The sequence below is a fragment of the Gopherus flavomarginatus genome, chromosome 6 (genome assembly GCF_025201925.1).
Source record: "Gopherus flavomarginatus isolate rGopFla2 chromosome 6, rGopFla2.mat.asm, whole genome shotgun sequence".
Classification (NCBI taxonomy): Eukaryota; Metazoa; Chordata; order Testudines; family Testudinidae; genus Gopherus; species Gopherus flavomarginatus.
In genome coordinates this window covers 136,250,266-136,270,334 of record NC_066622.1, presented here as the reverse complement: position 1 = coordinate 136,270,334, position 20,069 = coordinate 136,250,266, and the positions used below count along the sequence as shown (strand labels likewise).

Here is a 20,069-nt window from a genome sequence, read left to right as displayed (position 1 = left end):
TCTAAAGGCTATGCTTCGTTTTAAGAAAAGATAGATATTTGTGTAAAATAATGTTCATATTTTCTTTGTCAGAGAGAGAGGAAAAAAAGGATGCGGAAGAATGTAGCAGAATATCAATAGAAAATAACTTTAAGCTTCTGAGATATTCCTGTGTCAAGCAGGGCCGGCTCTAGTGTTTTTGCCGCCCCAAGCGGGGAGGAGGGGAAAAGAAGCTGCTATTGCGATTGTCGGCAATCCAGCAGCAGCTCTACCGCCGCTTCGTCTGCTGCGGCAATTCGGCAGCAGGTCCTTCGCTCTGAGAGAGAGTGACAGCCCTGCTGCCGAATTGCCACCGGGCATGCTGCCCCCCTCTTCATTGGCCGCCCCAAGCACCTGCTTGCTATGCTGGTGCCTGGAGCCAGCCCTGGGGTCAAGTATGGCTGAGCCAGACTTTGCTGAATAAAAATTGAACTTTTTTCCCTGTCGGTGTCATTTAGAATGGGACTATTAAGCTATTTGCATGGATTGGTTTAGGCAGCCAAATAGAGCAGGGGGATTTCAAGGTGATTCAGTCTGAGTTTCTCTTGTGCTTCCAGAGTAACTCTTCTGATTTGTTCTCTGCAGTGGAAGGACCTCTCTGGGAATGTTTGAGATTTCAAGGTCTAAGACAGCATTGTGGATGTGCTACCTGTCCTGTAAGGGAAACCAGTGTGGAAAGGGGTTGGCAGGGATGAGGGTTGCGACACAGGTTAGGAAGGTAGCAGATATAAATCTGCTTTGGTGCCTTGAAAGGAGTATGTCTGTAACCTTGGTAACTCTTGTGCAGTCAGTCTAAAATGTGTGCTTTAATGGGGAGTGAGCGGTGGTTAGAGTGGAAAATACACCTTGTGCACCTCCAAGAGCAGTCTTAACAGTTCTGTAGAGAAGGCCACTTTCTGCTTTCTGGCTTCAGTTCTTATCTTCTTATCCTTTCGTTTCATTGGGGGTCCTCCATATCATTTACAGAACCCTGAAGTTCCTGTAGGTTGCTCTCCTGATTCTTTTTAATCTTGCCATCTTCCAACCCCCCCACATCACAGCCACTGTTCTTCAGGCCATGGAAAACTGGACAGGACTTCTTTTGGAGCCGGTTAAAGCTTCTTGACACCTAAAGAGGTTATCGAGTAATATTGAGGCACTTCCTTAACCAGCCCCTCCCCCTCACTCATGGGCTAAGTGTGCTACTTTTGTGTATGCTTCTAGCCCTTTTTGGCCTAGCGTGTGGAGAATTTGGGAATCTCGTCTTTCTCAGAGCATTTATATAATGCAATAACTAAATAGAATTGAATGAAAACACATGATGAGCTATCGTGTGTGGGTAGGAGGCGTTTCTCCTTTACGCTCACTAAACTTATTTTTTTGCTTTTCTGTTACATCCCTCTCAATCTGACTGCAAAGCTCATGATTTTCACTTCTGCTTCCCTCCTCCCCACATTTCTTCTTGTGTGATTGCACCTCTGAATAACGGAAATTAGTGATAGTCCCTATTTTTGTGGTTTCATAATTTGGTCCTAAAAATTCTTTATCCTGAAATATGACAAACAGTGTCTCAGTATGGAAAAAGTTTGGAGGAGGTGGGCAAATCACCATGGTTCAAATTACATATGACTCTCTTCTTTTAGTTTTTGAAGGTTGCTTTATTTATAATTCTGTAAATGCTTTTTCTGTTTTGAAAAAGTTAAGACTGAAATAGAGACTTTGTAATAGCAAAGAGTCAATGAACTTTTTTGAGTGTGTTCTAGCACAAGCATTAACTACAGGCTGTAATGCTCATCTTCTTTTTAAATATGAAGTGGAAAACATACAGGATGTGTAAGATGGCCAAAATAACATCACTGTGGGAACCTGAACTCTTGCTTTTCCTGGCTCTTCTGTTTCTAACTGCTCAGCCTTAAGATTGCATTGTTAATGTAGCTGCTTTGTATGTGCTGAGGTATAATTGATAAAAATTTTGTTTTATTTCCAGTCTCTGTACAGTAGGTGCGTTAATATTGCAATCAGAACCTGAAGCTTTTCGCTCCGACTTTTTACATTTAAAATCTTAACATTGTAGTGAAGTCATTTGCATTAATATTTCATTTTCCTTGCCCACAATACTACTGATAATGCAACATTTAAGTTGAGAAAACCAGTCAAGTCAGACAATGCAGAACTGAGGGTTCGTGGTTCAACCTTGGCTGTGTCCCTTGAATAGATATGTCCAAATATAAGCTTTTTCTATCATTGTACTAGCCAAATGATACAAACTAGAATTTATTAAACAGCTTTACAGAACATGCATACTGGGCCAGATTTTTGGTTTTACTGGGGTCAATCTAGCATAATTAATTGTCTTCTTTGGAATTACTCTGGTTACCCTAAAAGGAGAGAGATCAAATCTGGTCCTCTGCACATACCATGGTATTCCCACTCCCATTAGGGTTATCAGTGAATATTCTTATTAATTTATAAATTAGTGTTTACTAACTTTAAAAATGGAATCTTACTGTCTAAAATACCATTTCATACTCATGTTCATATTCTAGTAAAGATCAACATTTTTATGAGAACAAAATAAAAAACTGAAGATAACATTTTCAGTTCGAAACTTACTTGCAATTTTCTAGGTGACTTATCTTTAATAGTCTTCACAAAGAAACTATTAAAAACATTTAATTAGTGCCAGTGTGTGTGAGCATAAATTGTGATTGAAACTTATGGGAAAAGTGTATTAGCTAGAATGCACCTCAGAGAGTTTCCTGCTGGGAGGTAAACTAGACGTACAATATCCTTGATGGCCGTGGGTCATCTTTAGAGATATAGATCAATTGTTCTCAAATAGGCTTACCAAATTTGGGTCAGAAAAATTATCTTGCCTCAGTCAAGAATGCCCTTGAGTCCAACACTGCATTAAAAGAGACACTGGGAAATTCAATCTTCCTTGGCAAAAAACTCCTTTGATTCCCTACTATTTGGTAAAGAGAGGGAAGTGGTTTCATTTCAGGTTGTCCCCAAGACATAGGATAAAAACAACAACACAGGCTCAGGTCCATCCTGAATCATTTACCTGGTAAAAGTTCCAACTCTGTATCTGAGAACAAGTGTCTCTTCTAGAAGGAAGTGACCGCTTGTTCTCTGCTCTAGGCTTTGCAGACATTAATGTGCATGTAAAGATGTGCCTGGAGAAGTGCCTTGTACTTGTGACAGTGTACTGCTTTCTTGACTGGCGTTAGCATTGCATGTATTTACTAAACACTTGTTGATATGCCATTATGATCATCATGGGGAGTGCATGTTCTCCCTATTTGGATAGTTGACTGATCAAAGGCAGCACTCCAGAATGTATCAAAGCAGCCCCACCACCAGTTTTCCTCTCAGAAATAATCCTATTTTCCATTCTTTGATTGAATGGGCTGGACTGCACATGTTCCTTTCTCCAATTCCCTTTGTTGTTCAAAGGTCTCAGTCAAGATTAGAAGAAACAAAGGTTCCATATCTGTATAGCCCCTTTCTGGCCCAGGCAGGTTTGGTTTCTAACCCTACTGACTATTGTAGAAGCCACTTTCATCAGGTTGAAAACTTTGCTTTTGAGGCTTCTCCTACAACAGGAGAATTCCCAGCTAGAGTAGTACAAAGGATCTGGCCCTTGGTGTCTCACATCATCTTTGCTGTTTGAAAGGAACCTACCAGAAGTGCATGCTGATTCAAGAGGAAAAGGTTTTCAATCTAATGAAAGCAGCAAAGAATCCTGTGGCACCTTACAGACTAACATACGTTTTGGAGCATGAGCTTTTGTGGGTGAATACCCAGTTTGTCGGATGCATGTAGTGGAAATTTCCAGGGGCAGGTGTATATGTATGCAATAGCCTTGATCAGATTTGGAGGGAACTACATCCAGCAGCCTCTATTAGAAAGGAAGGGTTTGCCCATTCTTTGAGAGGGGTGGTGAGCAGTGGGGTATTTACAGTATTCCCTGTTTATGCAAAAACATAAGCCAAAGTAGAAACAACGAATGTAGTAAATGTGACATTAGATTGTAAGATCTTGACAAGTTTCCCACTGTTTCCTGTAAGCACTTGTACTAAATCAGTCCAGATCTGTACTTATGACAACACCCAGGTCAATCCCTCACTCCCTCCTAATTTGTATTAGATGTTATAACATTTCGGAAAGGAGCAGCTCAGTGTTTGGAAAAACAGATCAAATTTCTTCTCCCAAGTATTCAAATGTGTCATGAGTACGTTAAAGGAAATGCTCTGTAGGGCGATTTACGAAACTTTTAGTATGAGAGTATATTTAAGATTGAGGTTTCTGGGATTGAGGTTCCCTCCCCACCCACCTCCCCCCCCAATCTATGTATGAAAACAAAATTACTGTAATGGAGAAGCATCAAAGAGTCCTGTGGCACTTTATAGACTAACAGACATATTGGAGCATAAGGTTTCGTGGGTGAATACCGACGAAGGGGTATTCACCCACGAAAGCTCATGCTCCAGTATGTCTGTTAGTCTATAAGGTGCCACAGGACTGTTAGTCTGGATCTGTAAAAGCAGCGAACATGGCTACCCCTCTGATACTGTAATGGAGAATGGAAGTTAAGACTGGATTTCTGTTACTTTGAGCCAGGCTTTTGTACAGTAATTTAGAAGTGCAATGTCTTAAGTTTTTAATGTGTGTTCAGAAACTGCTGTTCTTTTGAATAACTGGTGTTGAGCTTTCCTGATGATTGAAATTGTAGTTTCCATTTATTCTTTTAAACTTTGCTTAGGTTCTTTGAAGATACCTGAAGAGACTCTCCTTAAGTCTTTTCCTCTTTGCTCTTCAGAACCTGCACTATACTGGTCAGTGCATGCTAACTCTTTTTGGAGAGGTACCCCTCAAAGTTTATGCTGGAGCTCTGTCAGTATTTCTGTTTTCCCATAGTAGTCTAGTCACAGGTTTGGTTTCTTCTTGTTAGATGGCAACAGAAACCTCAGAGAACCTTGGGGACTAGGTAGACCAGCAGATTAACGGGCTGATTTGGTGGTGTCATCTGAATCCCAATCAGCATTTGTCTCTATAACAGAACCACTCCTGTTTGAGACACCCATGACTGGAATAATGACAGTGGTAAAAGTCAAGATTGAAGTGTATTGTCAGAAAGGGGGTGGAGGGGTGGCATGTCCAGGAGATTACTTCAGGTTGGATTGAGTTGTGGTACATTTGTAGAACTCCTCAGGGAGCTTTTGCTATGCTTAGCTGTAGTCTGTGCTGTTTTACTCCTTCCTAGTGTTGTTTTCAAGGTGTACCACCCAATGTGGTGGTGCTGTGGAAGAGACAGTTACTGCTGACTCTTCTTCCTATATTTATCATCTCCCAGTAAATCAGAGTTTTCAGTTTTCTTCAAAGTATCCACCATGCAGAATTGATACTTAGCCTGAATATGTTTTCAGGCTGAGTCCCAGAGCCAATACAAAAGGAAGTAGAGCCTCTATATTTCTTGTAAAACTGAATGGTAAGAACAAATCTTAACCGTTCTCTTCTGGGTTTCCTGCTGCTTTCCTGAGCTTGCAATGATCTAAAATTATTGCTTTAGGTGATATAAAATTATCAAGCCCAGAGAAGACTGAGGCACTTCAATGGGACCTAACTAAGGACTTGTCTTCACTACAGGGGTAAATCAGCCTAAGTTACACTACTCCAGCTATGTGAATAACATAGCTGGAATTGACATAGCTTAAATTGACTTACCCCAGTGTCTTCACTGCACTGAGTCGACAGGAGATGCTTTCCGGTCAACTTCCCTTACTCTTCTCGGAGAGCTGGAGTACCAGGGTCGACTAGAGAGCACTCTGCTGTTGATTTAGCGATCTTCACTAGACCCGCTAAATCAATCCCTGCTGCATTGACTGTAGCAGCGTGGATCTCCCCATAGTGAAGACCAGCCCTAAGGTAAATGAGTGAGCAACACAATGACAGATAAAATTCAACGTAGATAAATGCAAAGTAATGCCCACTGGAGGGAATAATTTGAAATACTCATACACTTTATGGGATTCTAAATTAACTGTATCTGCTCCAGAGAAAGACTTGAGCATCATTGTGGACAGCTCAATGAGGATCTCTGCTCAGGGTGCAGTAGTGGTCAAAAAAACACAATGTTAGGCTGCATGAGAAATGCAGTGGAGAGTAATATAGAAAAAATTGTTACTTCATATAAAATCATTGACATACCATTACCTGGAACACTGTGTTCTTCAGCTATGGGTCAGTGTGGATCCCACTGCATATGAGATGGGATCTTTTTGAATCGCAGAGTCCATCAAGGCCATGAGTGCCACTTCATGCTTCTCTGCAAAGGCATAAAGGCCTGGAGCAACTGCAGCTGCCATCCTCCCCCCATTCCCTCTTACCGCCTGAGGCAGCAAGACTGAATCTGGCAAGTGTCCAACCGTCTACTTTTTCTTCTTTTTTCAAACTCATCTTCTATATTTAATTGGAGAACAAATACTTCTTCACCCTCCTTATCTTCAGTTCTCTGCTTTGGACATTCCGTAAAAACAGAACAAAAGAGACCCCTTTCCCCATACCCACCCCTGCACAGCGGAACAAGGTACCTCATGCCTACCACCCTGGCAGACTAAATCTGGGTTTAAGGGCTGCTAGACTTCATTCCCCAGTATAGCTGATGCCTATTCTGTCTGCGGAAGAGCCACATCCCTGATAAGCATTCAGAGTGAAAATACTTCTTATCAATCACTTGCAAATTGAGGGACACGTTGCTGAAGCTACACCTGATTGACTGATGCTCATGGTCTCAGACCTGGAGGAGTCATTCACCTCCAAGGAACCCAAAGGGTCATCCTCAGCAAGTGCCCCTTCAGGCAGATGCCACACCCCAGGCTGTAGGGATGCAAAAAAGGCCAGGAAGAAAAATGCATTGAATTTTACACCAGTCACATTGATTCTGATCAGCTTAATGCCGGGATGAGCAGTACTGGCTGTCGCTTTCTCAACACCATATCTGCCAGCTACTACTTTGACACCAGTACCAACAGACCTGACACCAGTGTCAGCACCAGCTCCTCTGGCACTGACAGCATCATCGCTGGAGCTGGCACCCCAACACACAAGGGAAAAGCCAAAAGGAAGGACCAAGCAGTGACAGGGCTCCCAGAATAGAACCGCCCCATGGAGAGAAGAGAGAGACTTTACTCGTCCAATGATAGAGCATCAAGCCCCCTTCTGAAGGAGTGGTGCCAAGTAAGCTGGTAAGCTGTTACTTTTAAGATCGGTTACTTCCTTTTCTACTGTGTATCTAGAGTCTGGATCTTGAGTCGCTAGATTTACTACTGAGCTCTTGTCTTTTGAATGTGTACTGGAGACTCTTGTGTGATTTGCTAAAGAGAGGGAGAACCAGTTGAAATTGTGAGGTTGTCAGAGAGTGTCAACTTTTAACAGTAGGACCATAAGAATTGCCAGAGTAGAACAGACTGAAGATCCACCTAGTCCTGTGCCCTGTCTCCGACAGTGGCCAGGACCAGATGCTTCAGATGTTGGCAAAAGAGCCCCTACCTACCCAAGGCCAAAACAGGAACATGCTCCTGTGTATCATTAGTGTTGTCCATTTGCTTGGCAAAGCAACCTTTGATGGTTTGAATGTTTCATCCATGAGTTTATAGCCATGTGTTATGTGGCATAATCAACATCGGGCTAACGTTTTGGACTGGTCATTTAAAGTTCTGATAACTTGTAAAAGGTAGAAAATCCAATAGCTGAGCAGATGCAATTTACTACTGACTTCTGTCCCTCCATCATGTGCCAGCAATGCCCCTCTGCCATGTACATTGGCCAAACAGGAGAGTCTTTCCTCAAAAGAATAAACAGACACAAATCTGACATCAGGAATCATAACGTTCAAAAACCAGTAGGAGAACACTTCAACCTCTCCAACCACTCAGTGACAGACATTAAAGTGGCAATTTTGCAACAGAAAACCTTCAAAAACAGACTCCAACCAGAAGCTGCTGAACTTGAATTAATATGCAAACTAGATGCCATTAACTTAGGTTTAAACAGAGACTGGGAATGGCTTGGTCAATACACTAATTAAATCTGTTTCCCCATGTTAAAGTATCCTCACACCTTCGTGTCAACTGTCCAAAATGGGCCATCTTGATTATCACTTCAAAAGTTTTTCTCCCCTGCTGATTATAGCTTCTCTTAATTATTTAGGTTCTTACAGTTGGTATGGGTACTTCCACCTTTTCATGTTCTCTGTATGTATAAATATCTACTTACTGTATGTTTCGTTCTATGCATCCGGTGAAGTGGGCTGTAGCCCACGAAAGCTTATGCTCAAATAAATTTGTTAGTCTGTAAGGTGCCACAAGTACTCCTATTCTTTTTTTTCTGTGCCTTAGTTTCCCTGTTGATAAAATGGGGATGGTACCATGTAAAATTGAATTATGCGTTTAGAGGATTAGTTAGTGTTTGTAGAATGCTTTCTAATGCTTGGATGAGGTGTTGTGTAAGTATGAAGGATACTTACTACTTTTCTCCCAACTTGTTTGTGTTAGGAGAACCTCCAGAACTACATGCTCAGTTGGGAAACAATTCAGGAACTTCCAAAGAGAACATGGTAACAGTGGCTGCGGAGTGTTGAAGTTTGAAAAGGGGGTAACTGTCTCAGACTAGTGCTCACCAAACTTGCTTGTGAACGGTTTGGTTGTTTTTAAGGCTTTTTTAAAATGTAATGCAATTGAAAATCAGAATTTAAAAGAATTGTAAGTAGTTTCTTTTCTTTTTGTTTTTTTAAAGCCATGAAATGATTTAAAAACCAGTATTTACTAATACAGGATTTAATAGGCTTCTGTACATCAAGGACTCCTGCTCTGATCCTTCCCAAATATCTTTAATTTGTAGCAGCCTAGAGGCTGAGAAGATCAAATAAAAGAGAAGTTCCCCTTCTGTTAAATGCCTGCTTAGTTGCTGCCTGTGCACATGGGAATGAATGATGAGTGTTCTAGTTTGGCATATGACAGATGAGAGCAGCTGCTGATTTAAGAGAAATTAAAAAAAAAAAAAAAGTCTCTGAACTTTTAAAGTAGGAGGTATAGATAGTTTAAATTTAGGTTACTGTCTGCTGTGTCATCTCCCCTGCTGCTGTAGAACTTGCTGTACCGCTTGTTTATGAGAGGACAAACAAGACTGGCATTCCTGGTGACTAGATAAGTTTTTTTATGAGGTGCAACCTCCCATTGGTCTGAAAGTGTGGAGATGGTTAATGCCCAGAAGTAGGGCGCTGCGGGACAGCAATGTGCTCTTATTGCATGGCAAGGATAAAAATAGCTTCCACCTCACCTCTTTATAGTCTTCTTTGGGGGCCCAATCCGGCTCCCACTGAAAGAAAGGGGAGCTTTGCCATAGTAAGCGAGGTGGTGTTTGTGGTGGTGAATTTGCCAGTAGTGCAGTAAGAACTACTTAAAGAAAATCTCAAAGTGGGCAAAACCAGGGGAGTGGTTTAGATCCGTCTTCAATTTTAGCCAAATCCTCCAAGTTTGGAGATGTTTAAATACCTGGTTCTGGTTTTGATCCATCTTCCCCAAATGCTGCCTGTTCGTGCAGACTACAAAGCTGCTCAAAGGAGCTGCATCCAAAGTAGACAGCCATTTTTGAGGAGAAATTGAGGTATTTTTGCTTAGGGGATTTTAATTAAATGTCATTGAAGAGCTGTTCTTTAATATAGGTTTTTATTCCATTTGGGGCATCTGGTTAGAGCCAAGACAGTTTTCCTTGTTCACCCAAAATGTAGTGTTTAGTCCCTCTGCATAGAGCAGGGTTGCTAAATACCAAGTTGCATCGCAAGTTTGGAGCAAGCCCTTTTCTTGTTAATCAGCAGCTGTCTCCAGTTTTGTGCACTGCCTGAACTGATGTCATTTCCCCCTTGCCAAACCCCACAGCTCTGCTGCGTCTGAGATGTCACAGGGTGTGGGAGGAGAAGGAGGGGAAGGGCGGAGAGCGAGCCGAGTGCATGCTGAGCTCTGGGACCCTGTTTACTTAACATTCCCAGCCGCGGAAGCCCTGGTTTAAATAGGCTCGCAGGCGCACCCTACGCGCACGAGCTGAGGAAATGGTTGTAGGGGGACTTTAAAATTCCTTTGTTCCAAAGCGTTAGTGTGGATGATGAGAATGCAGGATGCCTTTCCTCTTGGGGCTGAGACAGGTAACGAGTTTGGGTTGGTTTGATTGCTGCCGGTTCCGGTGGAGAACTTTTGTTTTTTAGAAAATATTTTCTCACTTTCCAAGGAGAGAAGTGTGTGTGTATGTGTGTGTGTTTTGGTGGTGCTGTTGCAAGACAACTTTCTTTTCATTAGCAAAGACAAAACAAAACTTCACTTCAGGAGAACAAGCTTTTGTTGTTCCAAGCTTCACAAGGAAGGAGGATTCTCCTGTGTGCTTTTTTTTTTTTAACGTCTACTTTCCACAGGCCCTAATATGGAAATGTGTTTACATTGCTTTAAAACTTCTGTCAGTGTTTGAAGAGTTTTTTTTTTTTTAATATATGGGTAATATTTATTATCTGGAGTCATGCTGTGTAGCAAAATAACTCACTGAAGAGAGGAAACAGAAAATGGCAGAGTTAACGTGTGCACTGGTGACTTTAGTAGCTTTGGAAAGTTGTTTCTTGTTAAAACACCAATCAATTTATATTTGGTAATGTAACAAGGAATGAGAAACAGTAGCAACTGACCTGCTCCCTGTCTGGGAGTACATTGCCAACTATTTGTTCTTAAGTTTCTGAGAGTTCCAAAACTTGTTTTGGTCTGGGAGGCATGTCTGTCTAGAGATCTAACTGCAAACTGTCCTCAACACTACTAAAGTCAGTAATGTACAATAAATAGGTATAGCTTTATAACTATTAATATAGTATTACAGTACCAAGTCAATCGAGGCATTTAAAACTAGACACTTTCTGTTGCTTACAAGGACAGCAGAGTCTAACTCAGGGGTTCTCAAACTTGGGGTTGGGACCTCTCAGGGGGTCACAAGGTTATTACATGGGGGGTCATGAGCTGTCAGCCTCCACCCCAAACTCCACTTTGCATCCAGCATTTATAATGCTGTTAAATGTACAAAAGAAGTGTTTTTAATTTTATAAGGGAAGTCACGCTCAGAGGCTTGCTGTGTGAAAGGGGTTACCAGTACAAAAGACTGAGAACCACTGGTCTAACTTTTAGCAAATTTTTTTTTTTTTTTTTTTTTTTTTTTTTTTTTTTTTTTGTAAAACACGTGCTTGCTGCATAAGCAGCCTGGTCACTTGATCAGTTACCAGCTTATTTTTTCTCCAAATGTAGGGGGTGTTGTTTTTTTTTCACTAATTCTAAAACAGTTTTACATGATGATCCGTTTGCAGTTGAACATAATGGTTCACTTGTTAGCACACCAAATCCAACTAGAATCTGCTTGAAAATCTCAGAGTTGAACAGGGAATACAGTGCAGTCATAGCTTTGTGGTGGGAAAGACCTTTGTGATTAAAAGTTGTGTGGGCAGTAGGTATGGAAGAGCTGTTTAGCCTTTGAAGAAATTATTCTAAGGATTTTAAGTAAATCTTCAATCTGTAGTAAAATTCTGCAAGATCAGTTCAGCTTTTGAAGTGGGGTCAACATCAGATGTCCATATATTTTATTTTTAAGATTATTTTTCTAAATCTATGAAGCTATTCTCTCCCCTACCCGAAAAAAAAAAAGAGGGCAGTTATTGCATGGTAGCCAGGTAGCATGCAAAACCAGAGTTTAGGAGCTCCTGAGTTTCCTTTACTCATCTATCTAGCTCAACACGGGGCAGTTTAATGTTGAAGACCTGACTGCTTATCTATTTTTGTTCCACTTGCGGTATACATTTTAAAAAACACCCCCTAGGTACATAATGCATAAACGGGAAGGGGAAACAGCTGGTGGTGTCTCAAGAACAGATTTCTGTATATTTTGATTGTCCTTCACTTGTGGATAAAAACAGTAGTGGGAAAGTATTTTTTCATTTAATGTGTAGGGAAAACACCAAGTTCAGTTTTGTCAGTTTCTAGGATAATTTCCTGTATACAAATGATGTGCAGGAATCACCTCACATACCACTGAAGTGGAGTTCCCTGGGGTATGAAATTGAGCAACTGTTTACCAGGCCATGATGGGAACTACAGAACAGTTTTTGAGACAGGAAGTGAAAAAATATGGTATGCATATCAAGCTGTAAGGGGAATTAAGTAAAGTTACCCCAGTTGGCATCTGGCCAGGACACTTACAACAAGTGTTATGGAGGTCAAAATGGCCACAAGCAGTTACAACCCCCTCTTTTGTAAAGAGAGAGACTCCTCAAGGAGTACATTATTCATTCTTGACACCATGATAGGAGTTTGGTTCAATATTGGGCCGAATCTGCTTATCTTGTGATCTAGTGCCATCAGCATGTAATATGGCTGCATAATACATATAATAAAATGTCAAGTACCATGGTGTAATTAAGCTTGTTAGAATCAAAGCCCAGGCCATCCTTGCTAGGTCACTTTAAGTGATAAGTCCTGTAAATAGCAAATGTGAAATGTCTACTAGAAGCCTTTAATCCAGGAAAGATCAACAATGTTGTGTCTTTGAGTGTCTTTAAGTGTTTAGTAGGGAGACAAGTATAAGCATTTTTTTAGTCCTCCTATGCTTGGAGCTTATGAGCGTTGTTTGCTGGTAGAATTTGCTGTTTCAGTATCTTGGCCTTATTCTCAATTCATTTAATTCTTGGTACTACATAAAGTAGGGTTGTTGTATCCAGAGCCCATTGAAATCAGTGGGAATCTTTCCATTGACTTCAGTGGGCTTGGATCAGGTTTGAAAAGATTAAAGCATCTTGCATTTGAGTAACCAATAGTTTATCAGCAATTAAAAAATTTAAATATTTAATCCAGCCTGGAGCTGAAGGCCCCTTTTACCACCCTTGCAAAGTTCTTATCCAAATTGGGCAGGTTTTTTGACAAGCAAGTAAAATGTCTGTTTTTTCATTGTCAAAAATCTTGGTAAAGGTGGTGAAGTGAGTAGAGTTTCTGCCTGAGCTGGCAAATCTTGCAAGGTTGCTCTTCACTCCTAATCAATATGAGAATAATCCTGGAAAATATCATTGTGTCCTCTTGTTGTGTAGAACTTTAAACCCAAATTTTATCTCTTTTATCCTGTATCACTGTAGATAACCGCTTTTCTTCACTATTTATTCTTCAAAAAATGTTTCCAGGTCTTTCTTTATTATTTTATTTTGTTAACTTTGACGTGTATGTTACAGTTTAGAAGAATTTAAATGCATGCAAGGTTAAGTCAGCTACAGTCTTCTCAAGAACTTGTGCTCCTTATTGGTCTAATCGTAGTGTTCTGCACTGCTATGTAATATATCAGGCAGGGATCAAACAAGTTTTTTGCAAGGATGAGAACTTCATTAGTGCCTGGGGCTAGCAGAAGCCTTGTTTACACTGGAAAAATCTATGCTCAGCTGGTCCTGGCAACAGTGACAGAGCATAGTGTAGGCAGGAGGGCCTTGCTTTTCATGATACAGGACTGAAAATTCTGGACCCTTGTCAGCTGGACAACAGGTGTACACATTTTTACTGTAAATGCAGCCGCATAATAAAAAGCACCCAGGAAAAAAAAAGTTTGCTTGAATCTGTTTCAAAACTCACTGCAAATTAGAAAAATAGAGTGATTTGCTAGACCCCTTTATCTACTGATCCCTTATGAACTTTCAAATGTTAGTGAGTGACAATCGGTTCAAATTTCACTTTTGAAATCTCTAATTTAAAAGGCTGATTTATAAGAGGAGCCTATTTCCGATCACTCCTTTAAACCTAACGTATAACGGTTGGAGGCTCTGGATTTATTTTTGAAAGCCTCATGCAAATATTCTCTTGAATATTAGGGACATAAATCTCTGCAAGTCGTTTAATTTGCTCTTGCCCTTTAAAAGTTTGTATGATTCTCTCAGCTTCTATGAATCTTAAAAATATTTTGATCTGAGCTAAAACAGCATCAGGTTTTGCTCCACTGTTTTGATTCAGTTACATGCTTTACTGAATGTAACCTCTTCCCTGACAGAACTGAGTCTAACAAATGGACTAAATATGGACGAAGGGGAAGAATAAGATCTTGGGAGGGAAATGTGCATATGGAGCCTCTTCTCTAACTCCACTCATTGCAGGCCTTAATCAATTGGTCTAGTTGCTTCTGTTTGGAAGAACTTCTTGAGCAGCTATTTATTCTTTGGCCCCACATTTCCGAGTGAAGTGCTTTTGCCAGGGAAGAGCTGCTGAGAAGGAAAATTGGAAACTGTAAAAGCAGCAACAATGGACAACACCAGTCAAAACAACTGGATAGAAAAAGCAGTCAAGATGAAATGTTCACTTCCCTTTAAAATATAAAAGAAAATGAAGACTCTGTCAGAGAGGCCAAGGTAGTGAGGTAATATTTTTATTGGAGTAACTACTGTTGGTGAGACAAGCTTTCAGGCTTACCCAGAGCTCGTCTTCAGGTCTGATATTTGTGGTATTTGGGTGTTTCTTAAAGCTCCAGCTCCTGACCGCATTTGATTTTTGTAAGAATCCCAGCTTTCATTAAAAGTGAGTTTTTCGCCGTCCTGGCTGCAGAGAGGAACATGACCCGAGTACAACCTAAAGACTCAAAAAGCAAAAGGCAAATTAAACGTTGGATTACTTTTATTTAAAAAAATATTTGGTTAAACTTTAAAATGCTGTCAACTTAAAAAAAAAAAAAATCCAAGCCAGTTCTGAAATGTTCTCTAAATAGCTCTTTCCTGGAAATGACATTACCAATGGGGAGGAGTCAGGACACAGCAAAGACTCCTCCTTCAAGGCATAAAAAAATGTTTTTATACAAGTAAACATTTCCATGTCATGTTTACAGCCCAGACACTGCAGCATTAAGGACCTGAAAATGAAATTTTTGTATAGACAAAAGTGAAAACTGGCTTTAATAGTAGATAAAAATTTACAGCATGATTTTTTTAAGTGACAGGGTACCCTTTTGAAAGGTTAAGTCTCTCTCAAGCATAGAAATGAATGAGTGAGCCAACTTGCTCATGAAGGTGAACTGTGTTTATAAAACCTCTAACATTGTGCTTTGGTGGCTAAGGTTGGGTCCACTGTGGCCAATTAATCTTGGTGATTAAATGGTTGTTAAATATTGTTCTCATGATGCCAGCAGTAGCAAAGCACCAAGCAGTGTGTTTTGAAGCTCCTGTTTGGGGCCCTTCTCTTGTGTTTAGGCAGCTTTGATGTATGTCTTCTTTGCACTTTACTACACTGTCAACATTTGGTGCTGACTTGTCTCAAAATATTTCTTTTATGTGGCATTTTGCCACATATAAAAGGGAACACTTAACATGTCACCATTTGTAATAAAGGTATAACATGCAGGAGAGTTGATAAGACCTCTCTTTATTCCCTAGCCCCAGTCACCTGACTTGGGTCAAACTTACAAGAGGCTATTGCCTGTATGACATGGCACAGATCGATACCCACAGATTCCAGTAGTTACTGTTACATAATTATCATAGTTTGCACTTTTACCCAACTCCTGCCTATTCATGCTTGCATTAAATGATGCTGGTAAAGTCACAATACTTATGGAAGAAAAATGCAAATGCTTGTTAATTTTTCCTGGGTCTGAGGAATTAAGCGCTTCTAGAAATGAAGATCTATAACAATATTGAATAGTTCACTGCATAGTTCTCACAATTATGCCTCAATTCTGACCTGCAACAGTACCTATAAGGTTAATCTAGTGCTGCACACAGCCTGGCCAATGTAATGCAGTCCTGAGTTGCATCACCTCTGCTAGTCCAGTGCTTTATGGTTCTGCCAGTGCATCTCAGTCGTGGCCTGCAATGCTAGCTGGTTATTGTTATTAAGGTGTTGTCTAAGGGGCATCCAAGAGCGGTACCCCATTGTGTTAGGCACTGCGCGCGCACACACACACACACACACACACACACACACTAGTAGATTATAAACTCTTCGGGGCAATGGGCCAATAGACAAGACAGAAACAGGCTGGGGGAAAGGGTGTATAATACAAAAGCAGAGTGATCAATTGATGGCAGCAAAAGCAGCGTATTAGTTCCATGATTTTTGTGGGCATGGGGTAAGTTTAGATCAGTGGTTCCCAAACTAGGGTTTGCAAAATGTTACAAGGGGTTTTCAGGAAAAAATTTCCTAATGGCAGACAGAGCTGTCCCTAGGGACCCCGGGCAGCATGGGGCCAGCAACCCGGAGCCCCTGGACTTCCAAGAGCTAAGCAGATCAAAGCAAGCATATCTACCACAGAGGAGATTTAAACTTCAAGATTCCTTATAAGAAATGGAAAGGGAGGTGGATATTTTTTGCTGTTTTTAAAATTAAATAGGCAGCTAGTATTTTTTAAATTATTATGAACAAGTTTAAGCTTTGTTTGTTTGCCAGGACTGCTTGTGTAGGAGGAACTCTTTGAGTTGGCTTCTTAAATACCTTCATGCTATTTCATATCTGATACTCCTTGAAGAAACATAGGCGCCTTGTCTTATAACAGGCTTATTCAAAGTGATACAAGCTACGAAAGTGAGATCTTGGAAGAGTTTTTTGCCATTTTCATAATGTAATGAAAAAACTGTAATGATTAATAATAATAAATAGTGTGTAATAAGCATATCTCAAAAACAAATTTTATGTTTCCTAGAGCACTGCTTTTATACTCAGGTAAAGGAGAAAATCCCTGGAAATATTCATTTTTAGGAAGGGGTTTGCGAGACTCAGCATTTTAGTGAAAGGGGTTCACAGGTTGTTAAAGTTGTTAAACCACTGGTTTAGATAGATCGGCTAAATGGAAAGGGAAGGGAAGATGAGGAGCACATGGCAGGGGAGAAGAGGGTAGGAACAGGGGCTGTGGAGGGAAGCTAAAGTGAAGAGACTGTTAGGTGGGAGGGGGCGGATGGGAGCAAACAGCTGATCAGCACAGGACAGAGGAAGTCTGAGAACCTCCGGTTTTGACTGGAATGTGCAGCAGTCTCTGCTTTGGCTGCTCCTGCTTCTACCAGCTGGAATCTCTGGCTGGCTCCTCGTCCTCCTCAATTCTCCCCCAAGACCCCATGATGGGAGCAGGGGAGGCACCATCTGGCTCCTAGTGCCCCCAGAGTATATGGGGGAATCCCCTGCGCAGTTCTGGGTCCAGGGTGAGGCTTGGCCTTGACTGGGTACGATTTTACATCTGAGATTATCTTCAGCATGATAGGCTATAAAATGAATTTATGACGTGCACAACTGAGGGCAGTGATGAACTGCTAAATGCAGTTGCTCTTGTGACCTGAGTCGGCATTTCAGCTAAAATCTTCAGCAGTAAAAGACTAGTTCGTTAAACCCACAGCCACGTAAGCCCTCGTTATTTGAGCATAGACACCAGTTTACTTCAGTTCCCTTGTGTGTACTCTGTCATGAGGTATTGATGATGGACAGGGCTAGCCAATGGCTAGTTACAGTCTGATATATGAAACCTAATAAAATCAAGACATAAACTTGCATTTGATATATTTCCTTATGAGTTTTTATGGCTGATGATTCTTAGACACTTTTCCTGTGTTGGTAGACAACCATTCTCCCCTTTTATTACTGTTGGAGGTGTACAAAATATATAATATAGGAGCTGATTGTGAATTAATCGAAATACAAAGTTTGTGTCTATCCATTTTCTGAAAGCTTTCTGATTTACTTCCCTAACTCTGACTAATCTCTGACTAATAGTGGCTCATAAATATGGCCTCTGTACTGCTTTCCCCTTTTTCATCCACTTGTATGTCAAGTTCAGTGCAAGTGTACCTTTGCCCCTGGAGGGCACTCACCCTAGGTTCCATGCCTCTCAGCCACCACTTCTCCTGTGTAGAGATCTGTGTCTCTCCTTCCTGACCAAGGTTTTCCCAGGCTACTCAGTCCCCTGCTTACGCTGTGAAATTCCCAGCAAGCCTGTCATAAACAGATAGCTAAGGGTTAATGTCTCTTTCTCCTGAAAAGAAGTAACCTGAAACACCTGACCAGAGGACCAATCAGGAAACCAGACTTTTTCAAATCTGGGTGGAGGGAAGTTTGTGTGAGAGTCCTTTGTTCTGGTCTTGTATCTGTCCCTCTCGGCTATGGGAAGGATTTCTCTATTTCCTGCTTTCTAATCTTCTGTTTCCCAGTTGTAAGTACAAAAAGATAGGTTTGTTTTTTTGTAGTTACATGTGTGTAGTTGCTGGAGTGCTTTGAATTGTATTTTTTTTTAATAAGGCTGTTTATTCATATTTCTTTTAAGCAATTGACCCTGTATTTGTCACCTTAATACAGAGAGACCATTTTTTATGTATTTTTCTTTCTTTTTACATAAAGCTTTCTTTTTAAGACCTGTTGGAGTTTTTCTTTAGTGGGGAACTCCAGGGAATTGAGTCTGTGCTCACCAGGGAATTGGTGGGAGGAAGAAGTCAGGGGGAAATCTGTGTGTGTTAGATTTACTAGCCTGACTTTGCATTCCCTCTGGGTGAGGGGGGAAGAGAGATTAGCTCTCGGTACTTCTGTTTTCCAAGGCTGGAAACAGGGAGGGTGGAATCCCTCTGTTTAGATTCACGGAGCTTGCTTCTGTGTCTCTCTCCAGGAACACCTGGAGGGGGGAAGGGAAAAGGTTTATTTCCCTTTGTTGTGAGACTCAAGGGATTTGGGTCTTGAGGTCCCCAGGGAAGGTTTGGGGGGACCAGAGTCTAATTTTTTGGGTGGTGGCAGCTTTACCAGGTCCAAGCTGGTAACTAAGCTTGGAGGTTTTCATGCTAACCCCCATATTTTGGACGCTAAGGTCCAAATCTGGGACTAAGTTATGACATGGTGGCAGCATTTGTGGGAAAGATAGAATCCAGAAGCCAGTAGGAATATTATATTTTTCTTTTCTCTGCTAGGGGCTTTTAAGCAGAGAGAAACAGTTTGGTTTTAAAGGGAACCAGAGAGAATTTTTTTTTTCTGCTCTCTCTGGCAGTTGTGGCTTGCATATTAAGCAAGGAACCATTAAGGAGCTATTACGGGTCTTTTGTCAGACAATAGCACTCCCATTAGGGGGCAATTACCAGCACTATACACATGCAAATAAAGTGGTTTTTCTGGTTTACTTTACATTGAAAAGATTAGCTAGAGGAAGAAAGGGAAAAAGGCACTGTTGCTAGGCAGACCCCAGGAGGCAACAGAGAACCTGCAGTTCAGACAACAAACACCAGAGGGCACCCCAACACAAGAAAACAGGAACCATGACTTCCAAGGAAAAAAGGGAGGCAGAAGAACAATTCAAAGAAGCTGAACACAGGCGACAACTGGAAATAAAACAAAAAGAGATGGAACTAAGAGAGAAAGAGAGGCAGCCTACAAAAGAGAACAAGCAGCCAGAGAGGCGGCCTACAAAAGAGAGCAAGAAGCCAAAGATGCAGACCACCAAAAACAGCTGGAAATAAAAGAGAAAGAGTGGGAACTCCAGAGGGAAGCCCACCGACAGGCCATGGAATTAGAAAAGGCTAAGCAAAACACAGCCAACCCTAACAACCCTGCGCCAATGATTGTTCCACAGCACAGGAAATTTCCCACCTACAAGGCAGGTGATGACACCGAGGCCTTCTTGGAAAATTTTGAAAGAGCTTGTCTTGGGTACCGCATCTCTGAAGACCAGTACATGGTAGAATTGAGGCCACAGCTCAGTGGACCTTTAGCAGAGGTGGCAGCTGAAATGCCTAAGGAAAACATGAACAACTATAAACTTTTTCAAACCAAGGCCAGATAGAGAATGGGGATAACCCCGGATCATGCCCGTCGGCGTTTCAGAACCCAAAAGTGGAAACCAGATGTGTCATTTTCCAAACACGCCTACTACGTTGGGAAAAATTATGAGGCCTGGATATCCGGACACAATATTAAATCCTTGGAAGAACTGCACCTCCTCATACAAATGGAGCAGTTCTTGGATGGTGTTCCTGAGGACATAACACGGTACATACAAGATGGAAAACCCAAAAA

The 20,069-nt window shown here is 41.2% G+C and overlaps 1 protein-coding gene across 2 annotated transcripts in view; it reads left to right on the top strand.

The window, feature by feature from the left end:
• The window catches only part of WBP1L (WW domain binding protein 1 like), an 82,766-nt gene that overhangs the window by 30,843 nt on the left and 31,854 nt on the right, over positions 1-20,069 (top strand). Inside the window, exon 1 of one of the 2 annotated variants that reach the window (XM_050958180.1) lies at positions 9,972-10,201. The exons of the other annotated variant lie outside the window; for it this stretch is intronic. Within the exon in view, the coding sequence (XP_050814137.1) occupies positions 10,175-10,201 (27 nt within the window). The 5' untranslated portion in view covers positions 9,972-10,174. Of the gene's footprint in view, positions 1-9,971; positions 10,202-20,069 lie in introns of those variants that run through there. 2 annotated transcript variants of the gene reach the window in all.